Genomic DNA, 21546 nt, shown 5'->3' with positions numbered 1-21546 from the left:
TCACACAGGAGCACAGTGCTCATTAATCAGTATACACATCGCCATCAAACAAGGAACACAGTGCTCATTAATCAGTATACACCGCCATCACACAGGAACACAGTACTCATTAATCAATATACACCGACATCACACAGGAACACAGTACTGATTAATCAATATGCACCGCCGTCACACAGAAACACAGTGCTGATTTATCAGTATACACTGCCATCACACAGGAACACAGTGCTCATTAATCAGTATACACCGCCATCACACAGGAACACAGTGCTCATTAATCAGTATACACCGCCATCACAAAGGAACACAGTGCTCATTAATCAATATACACCGCCATCACACAGGAACACAGAGCTCATTAATCAGTATACACCGCCATCACACAGGAACACAGTGCTCAATAATCAGTTTACACATCGCCATCACATAGGAACACAGTGTTCATTAATCAGTACACACATCGCCATCACACAGGAACACAGAGCTCATTAATCAGTAAACACCACCATCACACAGGAACGCCGTGCTCATTAATCAGTATGTACCGCCGTCACACAGTAACACAGTGCTCATTAATCAGTATACACATCGCCATCACACAGGAACACTGTGCTCATTAATCAGTATACACCGCCATCACACAAGAACACAGTGCTCATTAATCAGTGTACACCGCCATCACACAAGAACACAGTGCTCATTAATCAGTGTACACCACCATCACACAGGAACACAGTGCTCTTTAATCAATATACACCTCCATCACACAGGAACACAGTGCTCAATAATCAGTTTTCACCGCCATCACACAGGAACACAGTGCTCATTAATCAGTATACACCGCCATCACACAGGAACACAGTACTCATTAATCAATATACACCGGCATCACACAGGAACACAGTACTCATTAATCAATATACACCGCCATCACACAGGAACACAGTGCTCATTAATCAATATGCACCACAATCACACAGGAACACAGTGCTCATTAATCAATATACACCGCCATCACACAGGAACACAGTGCTCATTAATCAATACACACCGCCATCACACAGGAACACAGTGCTCATTAATCAATATGCCCCACCATCATACAGGAACACAGTGCTCATTAATCAGTATACACCACCATCACACAGGAACTCAGTGCTCATTAATCAGTATCCACATCGCCATCACACAGGAACACAGTGCTCATTAATCAGTATACACCGCCATCACACAGGAACACAGTGCTCATTAATCAATATACACCACCATCACACAGGAACACAGTGCTCATTAATCAGTATACACCGCCATCACACAGGAACACAGTGCTCATTAATCAATATGCCCCACCATCACACAGGAACACAGTGCTCATTAATCAATATGCCCCACCATCACACAGGAACACAGTGCTCATTAATCAATATACACCACCATCACACAGGAACTCAGTGCTCATTAATCAGTATACACATCGCCATCACACAGGAACACAGTGCTCATTAATCAGTATACACGGCCATCACACAGGAACACAATGCTGATTAATCAATATGCACCAGCATCACACAGGAACACAGTGCTCTTTAATCAGTATACACCGCCATCACACAGGTACACAGTGCTCATTAATCAGTGAACACCGCTATCACACAGAAACACAGTGCTCATTAATCAGTATACACATCGCCAGCTCACAGGAACACAGTGCTCGTTAATCAGTATACACAGCCGTCACACAGGAGCACAGTGCTCATTAATCAGTATACACATCGCCATCACACAAGGAACACAGTGCTCATTAATCAGTATACACCGCCATCACACAGGAACACAGTACTCATTAATCAATATACACCGACATCACACAGGAACACAGTACTGATTAATCAATATGCACCGCCGTCACACAGGAACACAGTGCTGATTTATCAGTATACACTGCCATCACACAGGAACACAGTGCTCATTAATCAGTATACACCGCCATCACACAGGAACACAGTGCTCATTAATCAGTATACACCGCCATCACACAGGAACACAGTGCTCATTAATCAGTATACACCGCCATCACAAAGGAACACAGTGCTCATTAATCAATATACACCGCCATCACACAGGAACACAGAGCTCATTAATCAGTATACACCGCCATCACACAGGAACACAGTGCTCATTAATCAATATACACCGCCATCACACAGGAACACAGTGCTCATTAATCAGTATACACCATCATCACACAGGAACACAGTGCTCATTAATCAGTACACACATCGCCATCACACAGGAACACAGAGCTCATTAATCAGTAAACACCACCATCACACAGGAACGCCGTGCTCATTAATCAGTGTACACCGCCATCACACAGGAACACAGTGCTCATTAATCAGTATACACATCGCCATCACACAGGAACACTGTGCTCATTAATCAGTATACACCGCCATCACACAAGAACACAGTGCTCATTAATCAGTGTACACCGCCATCACACAAGAACACAGTGCTCATTAATCAGTGTACACCACCATCACACAGGAACACAGTGCTCTTTAATCAATATACACCTCCATCACACAGAAACACAGTGCTCAATAATCAGTTTTCACCGCCATCACACAGGAACACAGTGCTCATTAATCAGTATACACCTCCATCACACAGGAACACAGTGCTCATTAGTCAATATACACCGCCATCACACAGGAACACAGTGCTCATTAATCAGTATACACCTCCATCACACAGGAACACAGTGCTCATTAGTCAATATACACCGCCATCACACAGGAACACAGTGCTCATTAATCAATATACACCGCCATCACACAGGAACACAGTGCTCATTAATCCGTATCGACCGCCATCACACAGGAACACAGTGCTCATTAATCAGTATACACATCGCCATCACACAGGAACACAGTGCTCATTAATCAGTATACACGGCCATCACACAGGAACACAATGCTGATTAATCAATATGCACCAGCATCACACAGGAACACAGTGCTCTTTAATCAATATACACCTCCATCACACAGGAACACAGTGCTCAATAATCAGTTTTCACCGCCATCACACAAGAACACAGTGCTCATTAATCAGTATACACCTCCATCACACAGGAACACAGTGCTCATTAATCAATATACACCGCCATCACACAGGAACACAGTGCTCATTAATCCGTATACACCGCCATCACACAGGAACACAGTGCTCATTAATCAGTATACACCTCCATCACACAGGAACACAGTGCTCATTAATCAGTATATACATCGCCATCACACAGGAACACAGTGCTCATTAATCAGTATATACATCGCCATCACACAGGAACACAATGCCCATTAATCAATATACACCGCCATCACACAGGAACACAGTGCTCATTAATCCGTATACACCGCCATCACACAGGAACACAGTGCTCATTAATCAGTATATACATCGCCATCACACAGGAACACAGTGCTCATTAATCAGTATATACATCGCCATCACACAGGAACACAATGCCCATTAATCAATATACACCGCCATCACACAGGAACACAGTGCTCATTAATCCGTATACACCGCCATCACACAGGAACACAGTGTTCATTAATCAGTATACACCGCCATCACACAGGAACACAGTGCTCATTAATTGGTATACACCGCCATCACACAGGAACAGAGTGCTCATTAATTAGTATACACCGCCATCACACAAGAACACAGTGCTCGTTCATCAGCATTCACCGCCATCACACAGGAACACAGTGCTCATTAATCAATATACACCGCCATCACACAGGAACACAGTGCTCATTAATCAGTATACACCGCCGTCACACAGGAACACAGTGCTCATTAATCAATATACACCGCCATCACACAGGAACACAGTGCTCATTAATCTGTATACACCGCCATCACACAGGAACACAGTGCTCATTAATCAATATACACCGACATCACACAGGAACACAGTACTCATTAATCAATATACACCGACATCACACAGGAACACAGTACTGATTAATCAATATGCACCGCCGTCACACAGAAACACAGTGCTGATTTATCAGTATACACTGCCATCACACAGGAACACAGTGCTCATTAATCAGTATACACCGCCATCACACAGGAACACAGTGCTCATTAATCAGTATACACCGCCATCACACAGGAACACAGTGCTCATTAATCAGTATACACCGCCATCACAAAGGAACACAGTGCTCATTAATCAATATACACCGCCATCACACAGGAACACAGAGCTCATTAATCAGTATACACCGCCATCACACAGGAACACAGTGCTCAATAATCAGTTTACACATCGCCATCACACAGGAACACAGTGCTCATTAATCAGTATACACATCGCCATCACACAGGAACACAGTGCTCAATAATCAGTTTACACATCGCCATCACACAGGAACACAGTGCTCAATAATCAGTTTACACATCGCCATCACACAGGAACACAGAGCTCATTAATCAGTAAACACCACCATCACACAGGAACGCCGTGCTCATTAATCAGTGTACACCGCCATCACACAGGAACACAGTGCTCATTAATCAGTATACACCGCCATCACACAGGAACACAGTGCTCATTAATCAGTATGTACCGCCGTCACACAGTAACACAGTGCTCATTAATCAGTATACACATCGCCATCACACAGGAACACTGTGCTCATTAATCAGTATACACCGCCATCACACAAGAACACAGTGCTCATTAATCAGTGTACACCGCCATCACACAAGAACACAGTGCTCATTAATCAGTGTACACCACCATCACACAGGAACACAGTGCTCAATAATCAGTTTTCACCGCCATCACACAGGAACACAGTGCTCATTAATCAATATACACCGGCATCACACAGGAACACAGTACTCATTAATCAATATACACCGCCATCACACAGGAACACAGTGCTCATTAATCAATATACACCGGCATCACACAGGAACACAGTACTCATTAATCAATATACACCGCCATCACACAGGAACACAGTGCTCATTAATCAATATGCACCACAATCACACAGGAACACAGTGCTCATTAATCAGTATACACCGCCATCACACAGGAACACAGTGCTCATTAATCAATATACACCGCCATCACACAGGAACACAGTGCTCATTAATCAATACACACCGCCATCACACAGGAACACAGTGCTCATTAATCAATATGCCCCACCATCATACAGGAACACAGTGCTCATTAATCAGTATACACCGCCATCACACAGGAACACAGTGCTCATTAATCAATATACACCACCATCACACAGGAACTCAGTGCTCATTAATCAGTATACACCGCCATCACACAGGAACACAGTGCTCATTAATCAGTATCCACATCGCCATCACACAGGAACACAGTGCTCATTAATCAGTATACACCGCCATCACACAGGAACACAGTGCTCATTAATCAATATACACCATCATCACACAGGAACACAGTGCTCATTAATCAGTATACAAATCGCCATCACACAGGAACACAGTGCTCATTAATCAGTATACACGGCCATCACACAGGAACACAATGCTGATTAATCAATATGCACCAGCATCACACAGGAACACAGTGCTCTTTAATCAGTATACACCGCCATCACACAGGTACACAGTGCTCATTAATCAGTGAACACCGCTATCACACAGAAACACAGTGCTCATTAATCAGTATACACATCGCCAGCTCACAGGAACACAGTGCTCGTTAATCAGTATACACAGCCGTCACACAGGAGCACAGTGCTCATTAATCAGTATACACATCGCCATCACACAAGGAACACAGTGCTCATTAATCAGTATACACCGCCATCACACAGGAACACAGTACTCATTAATCAATATACACCGACATCACACAGGAACACAGTACTGATTAATCAATATGCACCGCCGTCACACAGGAACACAGTGCTGATTTATCAGTATACACTGCCATCACACAGGAACACAGTGCTCATTAATCAGTATACACCGCCATCACACAGGAACACAGTGCTCATTAATCAGTATACACCGCCATCACACAGGAACACAGTGCTCATTAATCAGTATACACCGCCATCACAAAGGAACACAGTGCTCATTAATCAATATACACCGCCATCACACAGGAACACAGAGCTCATTAATCAGTATACACCGCCATCACACAGGAACACAGTGCTCAATAATCAGTTTACACATCGCCATCACACAGGAACACAGTGCTCATTAATCAGTACACACATCGCCATCACACAGGAACACAGAGCTCATTAATCAGTACACACATCGCCATCACACAGGAACACAGTGCTCATTAATCAGTACACACATCGCCATCACACAGGAACACAGTGCTCATTAATCAGTACACACATCGCCATCACACAGGAACACAGAGCTCATTAATCAGTAAACACCACCATCACACAGGAACGCCGTGCTCATTAATCAGTGTACACCGCCATCACACAGGAACACAGTGTTCATTAATCAGTATACACCGCCATCACACAGGAACACAGTGCTCATTAATTGGTATACACCGCCATCACACAGGAACAGAGTGCTCATTAATTAGTATACACCGCCATCACACAAGAACACAGTGCTCGTTCATCAGCATTCACCGCCATCACACAGGAACACAGTGCTCATTAATCAGTATACACCTCCATCACACAGGAACACAGTGCTCATTAATCAGTATACACCGCCGTCACACAGGAACACAGTGCACATTAATCAGTATACACCACCATCACACAGGAACACAGTGCTCTTTAATCAGTATACACCGCCATCACACAGGTACACAGTGCTCATTAATCAGTGAACACCGCAATCACACAGAAACACAGTGCTCATTAATCAGTATACACATCGCCAGCACACAGGAACACAGTGCTCGTTAATCAGTATACACAGCCGTCACACAGGAGCACAGTGCTCATTAATCAGTATACACATCGCCATCAAACAAGGAACACAGTGCTCATTAATCAGTATACACCGCCATCACACAGGAACACAGTACTCATTAATCAATATACACCGACATCACACAGGAACACAGTACTGATTAATCAATATGCACCGCCGTCACACAGAAACACAGTGCTGATTTATCAGTATACACTGCCATCACACAGGAACACAGTGCTCATTAATCAGTATACACCGCCATCACACAGGAACACAGTGCTCATTAATCAGTATACACCGCCATCACAAAGGAACACAGTGCTCATTAATCAATATACACCGCCATCACACAGGAACACAGAGCTCATTAATCAGTATACACCGCCATCACACAGGAACACAGTGCTCAATAATCAGTTTACACATCGCCATCACATAGGAACACAGTGTTCATTAATCAGTACACACATCGCCATCACACAGGAACACAGAGCTCATTAATCAGTAAACACCACCATCACACAGGAACGCCGTGCTCATTAATCAGTATGTACCGCCGTCACACAGTAACACAGTGCTCATTAATCAGTATACACATCGCCATCACACAGGAACACTGTGCTCATTAATCAGTATACACCGCCATCACACAAGAACACAGTGCTCATTAATCAGTGTACACCGCCATCACACAAGAACACAGTGCTCATTAATCAGTGTACACCACCATCACACAGGAACACAGTGCTCTTTAATCAATATACACCTCCATCACACAGGAACACAGTGCTCAATAATCAGTTTTCACCGCCATCACACAGGAACACAGTGCTCATTAATCAGTATACACCGCCATCACACAGGAACACAGTACTCATTAATCAATATACACCGGCATCACACAGGAACACAGTACTCATTAATCAATATACACCGCCATCACACAGGAACACAGTGCTCATTAATCAATATGCACCACAATCACACAGGAACACAGTGCTCATTAATCAGTATACATCGCCATCACACAGGAACACAGTGCTCATTAATCAATACACACCGCCATCACACAGGAACACAGTGCTCATTAATCAATATGCCCCACCATCATACAGGAACACAGTGCTCATTAATCAGTATACACCACCATCACACAGGAACTCAGTGCTCATTAATCAGTATCCACATCGCCATCACACAGGAACACAGTGCTCATTAATCAGTATACACCGCCATCACACAGGAACACAGTGCTCATTAATCAATATACACCACCATCACACAGGAACACAGTGCTCATTAATCAGTATACACCGCCATCACACAGGAACACAGTGCTCATTAATCAATATGCCCCACCATCACACAGGAACACAGTGCTCATTAATCAATATGCCCCACCATCACACAGGAACACAGTGCTCATTAATCAATATACACCACCATCACACAGGAACTCAGTGCTCATTAATCAGTATACACATCGCCATCACACAGGAACACAGTGCTCATTAATCAGTATACACGGCCATCACACAGGAACACAATGCTGATTAATCAATATGCACCAGCATCACACAGGAACACAGTGCTCTTTAATCAGTATACACCGCCATCACACAGGTACACAGTGCTCATTAATCAGTGAACACCGCTATCACACAGAAACACAGTGCTCATTAATCAGTATACACATCGCCAGCTCACAGGAACACAGTGCTCGTTAATCAGTATACACAGCCGTCACACAGGAGCACAGTGCTCATTAATCAGTATACACATCGCCATCACACAAGGAACACAGTGCTCATTAATCAGTATACACCGCCATCACACAGGAACACAGTACTCATTAATCAATATACACCGACATCACACAGGAACACAGTACTGATTAATCAATATGCACCGCCGTCACACAGGAACACAGTGCTGATTTATCAGTATACACTGCCATCACACAGGAACACAGTGCTCATTAATCAGTATACACCGCCATCACACAGGAACACAGTGCTCATTAATCAGTATACACCGCCATCACACAGGAACACAGTGCTCATTAATCAGTATACACCGCCATCACAAAGGAACACAGTGCTCATTAATCAATATACACCGCCATCACACAGGAACACAGAGCTCATTAATCAGTATACACCGCCATCACACAGGAACACAGTGCTCAATAATCAGTTTACACATCGCCATCACAAAGGAACACAGTGCTCATTAATCAGTACACACATCGCCATCACACAGGAACACAGAGCTCATTAATCAGTAAACACCACCATCACACAGGAACGCCGTGCTCATTAATCAGTGTACACCGCCATCACACAGGAACACAGTGCTCATTAATCAGTATACACCGCCATCACACAGGAACACAGTGCTCATTAATCAGTATATGCATCGCCATCACACAGGAACACAGTGTTCATTAATCAGTATACACCGCCATCACACAGGAACACAGTGCTCATTAATTGGTATACACCGCCATCACACAGGAACAGAGTGCTCATTAATTAGTATACACCGCCATCACACAGGAACACAGTGCTCGTTCATCAGCATTCACCGCCATCACACAGGAGCACAGTGCTCATTAATCAGTATACACCGCCATCACACAGGAACACAGTGCTCATTAATCAGTATACACCGCCATCACACAAGAACACAGTGCTCATTAATCAATATACACCGCCATCACAAAGGAACACAGTGCTCATTAATCAATATACACCGCCATCACACAGGAACACTGTGCTCATTAATCAGTATACACCGCCATCACACAGGAACACAGTGCTCAATAATCAGTTTACACATCGCCATCACACAGGAACACAGTGCTCATTAATCAATATGCACCAGCATCACACAGGAACACAGTGCTCATTAATCAATATGCACCATCATCATACAGGAACACAGTGCTCATTAATCAGTATACACACCGCCATCATACAGGAACACAGTGCTCATTAATCAGTATACACACCGCCATCACACAGGAACACAGTGCTCATTAATCAATGTACACCGCCATCACACAGGAACACAGTGGTCATTAATCAATATGCACCACCATCACACAGGAACGCAGTGCTCATTAATCAGTATACACCGCCATCACACAGGAACACAGTGTTCATTAATCAATATACACCACCATCACACAGGAACACAGTGCTCATTAATCAGTATACACATCGCCATCACACAGGTACACAGTGCTCATTAATCAGTATACACCGCCATCACACAGGAACACAGTGGTCATTAATCAATATACACCACCATCACACAGGAACACAGTACTCATTAATCAATATACACCGCCATCACACAGGAACACAGTGCTCATTAATCAATATGCACCACCATCACACAGGAACACAGTGCTCATTAATCAGTATACACCGCCATCACACAGGAACACAGTGCTCATTAATCAATATGCACCACCATCACACAGGAACACAGTGCTCATTAATCAGTGTACATCGCCATCACACAGGAACACAGTGCTCATTAATCAGTATACACCTCCATCACACAGGAACACAGTGCTCATTAATCAATATACAGCGCCATCACACAGGAACACAGTGCTCATTAATCCGTATACACCGCCATCACACAGGAACACAGTGCTCATTAATCAGTATACACCGCCATCACACAGGAACACAGTGCTCATTAATCAGTATATGCATCGCCATCACACAGGAACACAGTGTTCATTAATCAGTATACACCGCCATCACACAGGAACACAGTGCTCATTAATTGGTATACACCGCCATCACACAGGAACAGAGTGCTCATTAATTAGTATACACCGCCATCACACAGGAACACAGTGCTCGTTCATCAGCATTCACCGCCATCACACAGGAGCACAGTGCTCATTAATCAGTATACACCGCCATCACACAGGAACACAGTGCTCATTAATCAGTATACACCGCCATCACACAAGAACACAGTGCTCATTAATCAATATACACCGCCATCACAAAGGAACACAGTGCTCATTAATCAATATACACCGCCATCACACAGGAACACTGTGCTCATTAATCAGTATACACCGCCATCACACAGGAACACAGTGCTCAATAATCAGTTTACACATCGCCATCACACAGGAACACAGTGCTCATTAATAAGTACACACATCGCCATCACACAGGAACTCAGTGCTCATTAATCAATATACACCGCCATCACACAGGAACACAGTGCTCATTAATCAGTATACATCGCCATCACACAGGAACACAGTGCTCATTAATCAATATACACCGCCATCACACAGGAACACAGTGCTCATTAATCAGTATACATCGCCATCACACAGGAACACAGTGCTCATTAATCAATATACACCGCCATCACACAGGAACACAGTGCTCATTAATCAGTATACACCGCCATCACACAGGAACACAGTGCTCATTAATCAGTATACACCGCCATCACACAGGTACACAGTGCTCATTAATCAGTGTACACACCGCCATCACACAGGTACACAGTGCTCATTAATCAATATACACCGCCATCACACAGGAACACAGTGCTCATTAATCAGTACACATCGCCATCACACAGGAACACAGTGCTCATTAATCAGTATACACCGCCGTCACACAGGAACACAGTGCACATTAATCAGTATACACCACCATCACACAGGAACACAGTGCTCTTTAATCAGTATACACCGCCATCACACAGGTACACAGTGCTCATTAATCAGTGAACACCGCTATCACACAGAAACACAGTGCTCATTAATCAGTATACACATCGCCAGCACACAGGAACACAGTGCTCGTTAATCAGTATACACACCGCCATCACACAGGAACACAGTGCACATTAATCAGTATACACCGCCATCACACAGGAACACAGTGCTCATTAATCAATATGCACCATCATCACACAGGAACACAGTGCTCATTAATCAATATGCACCATCATCACACAGGAACACAGTGCTCATTAATCAGTATACACATCGCCATCACACAGGAACACAGTGCTCATTAATCAGTATACACCGCCATCACACAGGAACACAATGCTGATTAATCAATATGCACCAGCATCACACAGGAACACAGTGCTCATTAATCAATATGCACCATCATCATACAGGAACGCAGTGCTCATTAATCAGTATACACACCGCCATCACACAGGAACACAGTGCTCATTAATCAATGTACACCGCCATCACACAGGAACACAGTGGTCATTAATCAATATGCACCACCATCACACAGGAACGCAGTGCTCATTAATCAGTATACACCGCCATCACACAGGAACACAGTGTTCATTAATCAATATACACCACCATCACACAGGAACACAGTGCTCATTAATCAGTATACACATCGCCATCACACAGGTACACAGTGCTCATTAATCAGTATACACCGCCATCACACAGGAACACAGTGGTCATTAATCAATATACACCACCATCACACAGGAACACAGTACTCATTAATCAATATACACCGCCATCACACAGGAACACAGTGCTCATTAATCAATATGCACCACCATCACACAGGAACACAGTGCTCATTAATCAGTATACACCGCCATCACACAGGAACACAGTGCTCATTAATCAATATGCACCACCATCACACAGGAATACAGTGCTCATTAATCAGTATACATCGCCATCACACAGGAACACAGTGCTCATTAATCAGTATACACCTCCATCACACAGGAACACAGTGCTCATTAATCAATATACACCGCCATCACACAGGAACACAGTGCTCATTAATCCGTATACACCGCCATCACACAGGAACACAGTGCTCATTAATCAGTATACACCGCCATCACACAGGAACACAGTGCTCATTAATCAGTATATGCATCGCCATCACACAGGAACACAGTGTTCATTAATCAGTATACACCGCCATCACACAGGAACACAGTGCTCATTAATTGGTATACACCGCCATCACACAGGAACAGAGTGCTCATTAATTAGTATACACCGCCATCACACAGGAACACAGTGCTCGTTCATCAGCATTCACCGCCATCACACAGGAGCACAGTGCTCATTAATCAGTATACACCGCCATCACACAGGAACACAGTGCTCATTAATCAGTATACACCGCCATCACACAAGAACACAGTGCTCATTAATCAATATACACCGCCATCACAAAGGAACACAGTGCTCATTAATCAATATACACCGCCATCACACAGGAACACAGTGCTCATTAATCAGTATACACCGCCATCACACAGGAACACAGTGCTCAATAATCAGTTTACACATCGCCATCACACAGGAACACAGTGCTCATTAATAAGTACACACATCGCCATCACACAGGAACTCAGTGCTCATTAATCAATAAACACCGCCATCACACAGGAACACAGTGCTCATTAATCAGTATACATCGCCATCACACAGGAACACAGTGCTCATTAATCAATATACACCGCCATCACACAGGAACACAGTGCTCATTAATCAGTATACATCGCCATCACACAGGAACACAGTGCTCATTAATCAATATACACCGCCATCACACAGGAACACAGTGCTCATTAATCAGTATACACCGCCATCACACAGGAACACAGTGCTCATTAATCAGTATACACCGCCATCACACAGGTACACAGTGCTCATTAATCAGTGTACACACCGCCATCACACAGGTACACAGTGCTCATTAATCAATATACACCGCCATCACACAGGAACACAGTGCTCATTAATCAGTACACATCGCCATCACACAGGAACACAGTGCTCATTAATCAATATACACCGCCATCACACAGGTACACAGTGCTCATTAATCAGTGTACACACCGCCATCACACAGGAACACAGTGCTCAATAATCAGTTTACACATCGCCATCACACAGGAACACAGTGCTCATTAATCAGTACACACATCGCCATCAAACAGGAACACAGTGCTCATTAATCAGTATACACATCGCCATCACACAGGAACACAGTGCTGATTAATCAGTATACACCGCCATCACACAGGAACACAGTGCTCATTAATCAGTATACACATCGCCATCACACAGGAACACAGTGCTGATTAATCAGTATTCACCGCCATCACACAGGAACACAGTGCTCATTAATCAGTATACACATCGCCATCACACAGGAACACAGTGCTCAATAATCAGTTTACACATCGCCATCACACAGGAACACAGTACTCATTAATCAATATACACCGCCATCACACAGGAACACAGTGCTCATTAATCAATATACACCGCCATCACACAGGAACACAGTGCTCATTAATCAGTATTCACCGCCATCACACAGGAACACAGTGCTCATTAATCAGTATACACATCGCCATCACACAGGAACACAGTGCTCAATAATCAGTTTACACATCGCCATCACACAGGAACACAGTGCTCATTAATCAGTACACACATCGCCATCACACAGGAACACAGTGCTCATTAATCAGTATACACCACCATCACACAGGAACACAGTGCTCAATAATCAGTTCACACCGCCATCACACAGGAACACAGTGCTCATTAATCAGTATACACCGCCATCACACAGGAACACAGTGCTCATTAATCAGTATACACATCGCCATCACACAGGAACACAGTGCTCATTAATCAGTATGCACCGCCATCACACAGGAACACAGTGCTCATTAATCAATATACACCGCCATCCCACAGGAACACAGTGCTCATTAATCAGTATACACATCGCCATCACACAGGGACACAGTGCTCCTTAATCAATATACACCGCCATCACACAGGAACACAGTGCTCATTAATCAGTATACACCGCCATCACACAGGTACACAGTGCTCATTAATCAGTATACACCGCCATCACACAGGAACACAGTGCTCATTAATCAATATGCACCACCATCACACAGGAACACAGTGCTCATTAATCAGTATACACTGCCATCACACAGGAACACAGTGCTCATTAATCAGTATACACCGCCATCACACAGGAACACAGTGCTCATTAATCAATACACATCGCCATCACACAGGAACACAGGGGTCATTAATCAATATGCACCACCATCACATAGGAACACAGTGCTCATTAATCAGTATACACCGCCATCACACAGGAACATAGTGCTCATTAATCAGTATACACCGCCATCACACAGGAACACAGTGCTCATTAATCAGTATACACACCGCCATCACACAGGAACACAGAGCTCATTAATCAGTATACACAACCATCACACAGGAACATAGTGCTCATTAATCAATATGCACCACCATCACACAGGAACACAGTGCTCATTAATCAGTATACATCGCCATCACACAGGAACACAGTGCTCATTAATCAGTATACACCTCCATCACACAGGAACACAGTGCTCATTAATCAATATACACCGCCATCACACAGGAACACAGTGCTCATTAATCTGTATACACCGCCATCACACAGGAACACAGTGCTCATTAATCAGTATACACCGCCATCACACAGGAACACAGTGCTCATTAATCAGTATATACATCGCCATCACACAGGAACACAGTGTTCATTAATCAGTATACACCGCCGTCACACAGGAACACAGTGCACATTAATCAGTATACACCACCATCACACAGGAACACAGTGCTCTTTAATCAGTATACACCGCCATCACACAGGTACACAGTGCTCATTAATCAGTGAACACCGCTATCACACAGAAACACAGTGCTCATTAATCAGTATACACATCGCCAGCACACAGGAACACAGTGCTCGTTAATCAGTATACACAGCCGTCACACAGGAGCACAGTGCTCATTAATCAGTATACACATCGCCATCACACAAGGAACACAGTGCTCATTAATCAGTATACACCGCCATCACACAGGAACACAGTGCTCATTAATCAATGTACACCGCCATCACACAGGAACACAGGGGTCATAAATCAATATGCACCACCATCACACAGGAACACAGTACTCATTAATCAATATACACCGCCATCACACAGGAACACAGTGCTCATTAATCAGTATTCACCGCCATCACACAGGAACACAGTGCTCATTAATCAGTATACACATCGCCATCACACAGGAACACAGTACTCATTCATCAATATTCACCGCCATCACACAGGAACACAGTGCTCATTAATCAGTATACACCACCATCACACAGGAACACAGTGCTCATTAATCAGTATACACCGCCATCACACAGGAACACAGTACTCATTCATCAATATTCACCGCCATCACACAGGAACACAGTGCTCATTAATCAGTATACACCGCCATCACACAGGAACACAGTGCTCATTAATCAATATACACCACCATCACACAGGTACACAGTGCTCATTAATCAGTATACACATCGCCATCACACAGGAACACAGTACTCATTAATCAATATACACCGCCATCACACAGGAACACAGTGCTCATTAATCAGTATACACACCGCCATCACACAGGAACACAGTGCTCATTAATCAGTATACACATCGCCATCACACAGGAACACAGTACTCATTAATCAATATACACCGCCATCACACAGTAACACAGTGCTCATTAATCAGTATACACCGCCATCACACAGGAACACGGTGCTCATTAATCAGTATACATCGCCATCACACAGGAACACAGTGCTCATTAATCAGTATACACACCGCCATCACACAGGAACACAGTGCTCATTAATCAGTATACACCGCCATCACACAGGAACACAATGCTCATTAATCAATATACACCTCCATCACACAGGAACACAGCGCTCATTAATCCGTATACACCGCCATCACACAGGAACAAAGTGCTCATTAATCAGTATACACCGCCATCACACAGGAGCACAGTGCGCATTAATCAGTATACACCACCATCACACAGGAACACAGTGCTCATTAATCAGTATACACCGCCATCACACAGGAACACAGTGCTCATTAATCAGTATACAGATCGCCATCACACAGGAACACAGTGCTCATTAATCAGTATACACATCGCCCTCACACAGGAACACAGTGCTGATTAATCAGTATACACCGCCATCACAAACTGCTCATTTATCTGTATTGTGCAAGATCCTACCCTGGGGATCGTTATCACACGCCTCACTGAAATCCATCTACACCACATCTACCGCTTTACCATCATCCACCTGTTTGCCAGCCTTCTCAAAGCCCTCAATAAAGTTTGTGTGACATGACCTATCCTTCACAATACTATCCCTAATCAACCTATTTATGTCTAGATGATTTTCAGTTCGAACTCTTCTAAACCTTTCCAAGTTTACCGACCACCGAAGTAAGGTTCACTGGTCTGGAATTACCAGGGTTGTCTCTTTTCCCTTCTTCAACAAGGGAACAACATTTGCTATCCTCCAGTTCTCTGGCACTATTCCCCTCCATGATGACGACATAAAGATCAAAGTCAAAGCGTCTGCAATCTCCACCCTGGCGTCCCAGAGAATCCTCAGATAAATTCTATCCGCCCCGGGGAATTATCTAATTTCACACTTTCCGGAATTGCTAACAGCTCGTCCTTATGAACCTCAATGCCGTCTAGTCTCGTAGCCTGTCTCTGAGTATTCTCCTATACAACATTGTCCTTTTTCAGTGTGAATACTGACGAAAAGTTTTCATTTAGTGCTTCCCCTGTCTCCTTGGCCTCCACACAAAGCTTCCCACTACTGTCCTTGACGAGCTCTAATCTTTTTCTAGTCATTCTTTTATTCCTGATATACCTATAGATAGCCTTAGGGTTTTACCTGATCATATCCACCAGTGACTTCTCATGTCCCCTCCTGGCTCTTCTTAGTTCTCTCTTTAGTCTTTCCTGGCTAACTTGTAACTCTCAAGTGCCCTAACTGAGGCTTCATGTCCCATCCTAATATAATCCTCCTTCTTCCTCTTGACAAGAGATTTAACTTCTTTAGTTGGCTCCATTGCTCGACTACTTCCGTTTGATGTGTTAGCTGGGCCTGCGAAACTGGTTTTGAGATGGTCAGACCCAGATCTGTGCAGGGTTGATGGGAAAAGCAGTAGATTTTTTCATGTAATGAGCTGGTTGGTGTTGCCTTCCCATAATGTTCGGATTATCTGATTGGTGCAGGTTGGCCATTGCCTGGCGCCTGTTGTACCAGCATGCATTGCAGCACCATTTCCATATACGGGAATCCCAACGACAACTGAAAAAAAACAACAGCAGAAAGTGCCTCCAAAGAGAGGACGCCGTCATAACTGCTCTCCTGTCCCAGATTCAGGCAACTTTACAGACTATGGGAGACAGACTGGGACAAAACCGGCAGCTCATGCCTCTTGCAGGTAAGGGTATTAAATAGATACCATTGCCAAAACAACGCAGCTGTGCAGAAGACTTTTTACTCTGCTGTATCTGCCCTGAGTGTATTTATTGGGTCATTGTCGAGAGAGCTGTATTTTCAGCTTAACAGGGCAGTGGAAACTTTTTTCTGCATTTAATCCTGTGCTATGTCTGTCCTGGGAGTGTTGGATGGGGGCAGTGCTGAGGAAACTTCAGGTTAAAGGAGTGGAGGATGCTTTACTTCCTGTTCATCGGGCGGCACAGTGGCTCAGTGGTTAGCACTGCTGCCTCACAACACCAGGGACCTGGGTTCGATTCCAGCCTCAGGTGTCTGTGTGGAGTTTGCACATTCTCCCCGTGTTTGCGTGGGTTTTCTCTGGTGCTCTGATTTCCACCCACAGTCCAAAGATGTCCAGATTAGGTGGATTGGCAATGCAAAGTTGCCCATAGTGTTGAGGAATGTATAGTTTAGGTGTATTAGTCAGGAGAAATGTAGAGTAACAGGGTGGGGAAGTGGGTCTGGGTGTGATACTCTTTGGAGAGTTGGTGTGGACCTGTTGGGTCAGATGGCATGTATCCACACTGTAGAGATTCTACTCTATGATCTGTGAAAAGTAGAGGGAGCTTCATTCTTCTAACCCTGTGCTGTCCCCATTCTGGAGTGTTAGATGGGGTGCGTGTAAAGGAAGCTTTCGTTTGTATCTAACCCTGTGTAGATTAAAAGTGTAGAGCTAGTGTTACTCTGGATCTAGCCCTGTTGCTATATATGTCCTGCAAGTGGAAGGTGGGTGTAGTGACTGTAACAAGACCAGCCATCTGGATCTCTTATAATATGAGTTCCTTGATTGGGAACTCAAAGACTGTTCATGTTTAAATAAGAGTGATTTGATGATGAGATACCGGCCTAAATCGAATTATTTCAAAGGGGACAGTGCAGAGGCAGCTTTACTTTGTGTTGATCCCAGTGCTGTGCCTGTCCTGGGAGTCAGCATGTGGTGGTTCTGGTGTTTGTCCTGGAAGTGTTAGATGGGGACAGTGTCAAGGAAGCTTTACTTTCCATTTACTAGTTTCAAAGAGTTGAATGAGCTTTACTCTGTACATTACCATATGCTGAACCTCCCTTGGAAGTGTTAGATGGAGGCGGTGCCAAGAGATTTTCCATTCAGTTTAAAAGAATCGATAAAGCTTTGTTTTTCCTTTAAAAGAGCGGGGGGAACATTACTGGCTATCTCATACCATGCTGGGATTGTTTAATGGAACACAGAAGGTACACAGCACAAGAGTCCTGTGTTTGCTGGCTCGGAAAAAGCAAATTACCTTATCTCAGTCACCTGCTCCTGCGTTTCCCCTGTGGGACTTCAGCTTTTCTCTTTTTCAGGTATTTTATAATTTTCCTTTGGAAGCATTAGTGAACCTGCCTCCCCCCACACTCTCAGACAGTACATCCCAGACCCTAACCCCTCGGGTGAACCTCCCCCTCCCCCCCACACTCTCAGATAGTACATCCCAGACCCTAACCCCTCGGGTGAACCTGCCTCCCCCAACACTCTCAGACAGTACATCCCAGACCCTAACCCCTCGAGTGAACCTGCCTCCCCCCACACTCTCAGACAGTACATCCCAGACCCTAACCCCTCGGGTGAACCTGCCTCCCCCACACTCTCAGACAGTACATCCCAGACTCTAACCCCTCGGGTGAACCTCCCCCTCCCCCACACTCTCAGACAGTACATCCCAGACCCTAACCCCTCGAGTGAACCTCCCCCTCCCCCACACTCTCAGACAGTACATCCCAGACCCTAACCCCTCGAGTGAACCTCCCCCTCCCCCCACACTCTCAGACAGTACACCCCAGACCCTAACCCCTCGAGTGAACCTGCCTCCCCCCACACTCTCAGACAGTACATTCCAGACCCTAACCCCTCGAGTGAACCTGCCTCCCCCCACACTCTCAGACAGTACATCCCAGACCCTAACCCCTCGGGTGAACCTGCCTCCCCCCACACTCTCAGACAGTACATCCCAGACCCTAACCCCTCGAGTGAACCTGCCTCCCCTCACACTCTCAGACAGTACATCCCAGACCCTAACCCCTCGAGTGAACCTGCCTCCCCCACACTCTCAGACAGTACACCCCAGACCCTAACCCCTCGAGTGAACCTGCCTCCCCCCCACACTCTCAGACAGTACATCCCAGACCCTAACCCCTCGAGTGAACCTGCCTCCCCCCCACACTCTCAGATAGTACATTCCAGACCCTAACCCCTCGAGTGAACCTCTCTCTCCCCTCACCCTCTCAGACAGTACATTCCAGTCCCTCACCCCTCAAGTGGACCTGCCTCCCCTCACCTTTTGAGGTAAATGCCATCATTGCATTTGCCTTCCCTATTATGTAGTGAACCTGTAAGGTTTGCATGTGGTCTCTAAATCACTCTGCTACAGCTCTCTGCGGTCTTTCTAGTTTTCTTGCCAAAGTGCATGACTTCACACTTTCCCACATTATATTCCATCTGCCAAGATTTCGCTCACTCACTTTCCCTGTTTATATCCCTCTGAAGATCTGGCATCTTCACCAGTACCTTTCCAATTATTTTGCGTCATCCACAAACCTGACTATTATACATTCAGTTTCTTCATCCAAGTCAGTAATGTGTATTGTAAATAATTATGGCCCTTGTACTAATCTGTGTGCCATTCCACTAGTTACAGGTTGTTATTTTGAAAATGTCCCCTGCTTCTCCCAACACCTTGTTTCTCTGTTAGTCAATTCTTTGTTCATGCTAATAGACCACCTTCGGTGCCAGCAGTGTTATTAAGTAATTTAACATTGGCACTTTAAAATGCTTTCTGAAAATGCAACTATATTACACCCACTGATTCCCTTCTATCTATCCTGCTTGTTACAACTTCAAAGAATTCTACTACATTGTTTGGGCATGATCTGGGGCTTAATTTGTGACCTGCAAAGGAGGAGAATGCAGGGCTACAGGGAGAAGGTGGGCGAATGTTGGGAAAAATGTAACTCTAGTCGTACACCTTAACCACCCTTTGAAACTGCACCACATGCACGTGGGGTGGCACGGTGGCTCAATGGTTAGCACTGCTGCCTCACAGTGCTCGGGACCCAGGTTCGATTC

At 44.6% G+C, this 21546-nt stretch overlaps 1 protein-coding gene across 2 annotated transcripts in view; it reads left to right on the top strand.

The window, feature by feature from the left end:
• The window catches only part of cplane1 (ciliogenesis and planar polarity effector 1), an 885738-nt gene that overhangs the window by 222070 nt on the left and 642122 nt on the right, over window positions 1-21546 (top strand). For both annotated transcript variants that reach the window (XM_087975286.1, XM_087975281.1), the window contains exon 12: window positions 18200-18411. In XM_087975286.1, coding sequence (XP_087831412.1) covers window positions 18200-18411 — 212 coding nt within the window. The remainder of the gene's footprint in view (window positions 1-18199; window positions 18412-21546) is intronic.

Source organism: Chiloscyllium plagiosum, unplaced genomic scaffold (assembly GCF_037043375.1).
Source record: "Chiloscyllium plagiosum isolate Xiang-an unplaced genomic scaffold, Cpla_swu_hap1 HiC_scaffold_2, whole genome shotgun sequence".
Taxonomy (NCBI): Eukaryota; Metazoa; Chordata; class Chondrichthyes; order Orectolobiformes; family Hemiscylliidae; genus Chiloscyllium; species Chiloscyllium plagiosum.
Note: the sequence above shows the minus strand (reverse complement) of the source record. Positions and strands in the feature narration are given on the sequence as shown.